The 1,843-nt window shown below is 50.5% G+C and overlaps 1 protein-coding gene across 1 annotated transcript in view; it reads left to right on the plus strand.

The window, feature by feature from the left end:
* The window catches only part of lrrc4ba (leucine rich repeat containing 4Ba), a 44,639-nt gene extending 43,852 nt beyond the window's left edge, over positions 1–787 (plus strand). Inside the window, exon 2 of the mRNA XM_072443797.1 lies at positions 1–787. This exon is cut by the window's left edge and continues 1,209 nt beyond it. Coding sequence (XP_072299898.1) covers positions 1–735 — 735 coding nt within the window. The 3' untranslated portion in view covers positions 736–787.
* The last annotated feature ends 1,056 nt before the right edge of the window (positions 788–1,843 follow it).

The following is a 1,843-nucleotide window of genomic DNA, read 5'->3' on the forward strand; positions in this document are numbered from 1 at the left end:
TTAATACCGGACGGCGTTCCGACCACCGTGTCGTCCCTTTCCGCCGGTTGGTCCTCTCTGTCCCCGAAAGCCACGCGACCGACTTTCACTGTTCCCATCACGGAACCGGGATATTCCGGCTTGGACGACGTGATGAAGACGACCAAAATCATCATCGGTTGCTTCGTGGCGATAACGTTCATGGCGGCGGTCATGCTCGTGGTTTTTTACAAGTTGAGGAAGCAACACCAGCTGCACAAGCACCACGGCCCGGCCAGAGCCATCGAAATCATCAACGTGGAGGACGAGCTGGGCACCGGGGCCGGCGGGCGGGGCAGCGGCATCTCCGGAGGCTCCACCATATCGCAGGGCGGCAACAGCGGTATCGGAGGCGGTCAAAGTCTGCGGCTGCACCATCCCGAGATCGTCAACCTGCCCAACCTGGCGCGGTCAGAGCACATGAACCACTACTACAAAACGCACCACTTCAACAGCAACATGATGAGCCTCGGTATGGGCGGTGGCCTGAACAACAACAACAACCCGTCGCCGTGCTCGCAGGCGCAGTCCATATCGTGCACCCAGATCCCGACGTCCATGGGGGGAATGAGCTCGTGCGGGACCCTGCCGACGCCGGTCCCGTTGCCGCAGATGGGCCTGCACAGCTCGTTGAAAGGCCTCATGGGCAAAGGCCAAAACGAGCCGCTCCTTTTTAAAAGCGGCTCGAAAGAAAACGTACAAGAGACTCAAATCTGAAAAGGGGACAGGTTTTCCGAGGGACTGATCGTAGCGAACGGAGAGGGGTCGGAAAAGGACGGAGTTTTTTCCCCGTTGCCAAATTGTCGATGAGAAGCGGGAAGAGAGAGGAAGGAAGAGCAGCTTGGGTATTACGCCAACGCCACAATCATTCAGTTACACGTACAATCTGTCGCCAGGACCGTTTGCCAAAGTCGGACGAAAACCAAGCCAATTTTTATCATCTGTGACCACAAAATCAAGAAGACACTCCCACTGATGCTGTCCCAATGACAATGTGTCCACTCCAGTGTATGTATTTGGAGAGCGACGCGGTGACGGTCGCTGTGGCGGCGGCGGAACGGGCACCCAACAACGAGCGCAGCTTTGAGGGACGCATTTCTGACCTGGATTTTCATAAAAGACACAACCAATCACTTTTTCAACGTTTCTCACCCGTTTTGTGGCTACTGTCTTCTCTGGACGGAAAGAGCGATGGACAAAGGAAAGCTATATTGGATATAACGGACAGAAAGTACATATTATATATACCGTAAATATATTTTCATTCAAAGAAGTAAATTATAAAAAAGAAGTCTTTATTGAGCTTAGGGGACATCTAAAGAATATATAAAAGAGAGAGGTATTATCACGGTGGCCCGCCTTTTTCAACATGGCCGCTCTGACTGTGCTGCTAAGGACATAATACAGTATTTTCGGGCGATCGAGGAAACGCTAACACAAAAAAAAAATTGAATACGGGATATGTATGTAATACGTACGGGAGTGAAAGTATTTTGTTCTATTTTGTAGCCACGCAAAGTGTTTTTTGTCCGTTGTTGACGAGGAAGAACTGCGATCGCGGATGTTACTATGCTAGCGTTAATTATAGCAACTGCCGAGCTAATAGCGGCGCGGAATGCTAGCTGTGTCCGCCAATCGAATCAGTTGAAACCATAATGCAGCGCTATCGCTATTAGCATTGAGCTAGCTGCTGTCATTAACACTAGTGCCTGTGAGTGAAAACACACCTCTTTTCATTGTTTGGGACGGATTTATAGAGTTTTGCATTAAAAACAAACCCGAAAAGACAAACGTCCAGAACTCAAGTCCTCTGTCCTCGGCCTCT

The sequence above is a fragment of the Eucyclogobius newberryi genome, unplaced genomic scaffold (assembly GCF_026437365.1).
Source record: "Eucyclogobius newberryi isolate DKJ021-1_F unplaced genomic scaffold, fEucNew1.0.hap1 SCAF_13, whole genome shotgun sequence".
Classification (NCBI taxonomy): Eukaryota; Metazoa; Chordata; class Actinopteri; order Gobiiformes; family Gobiidae; genus Eucyclogobius; species Eucyclogobius newberryi.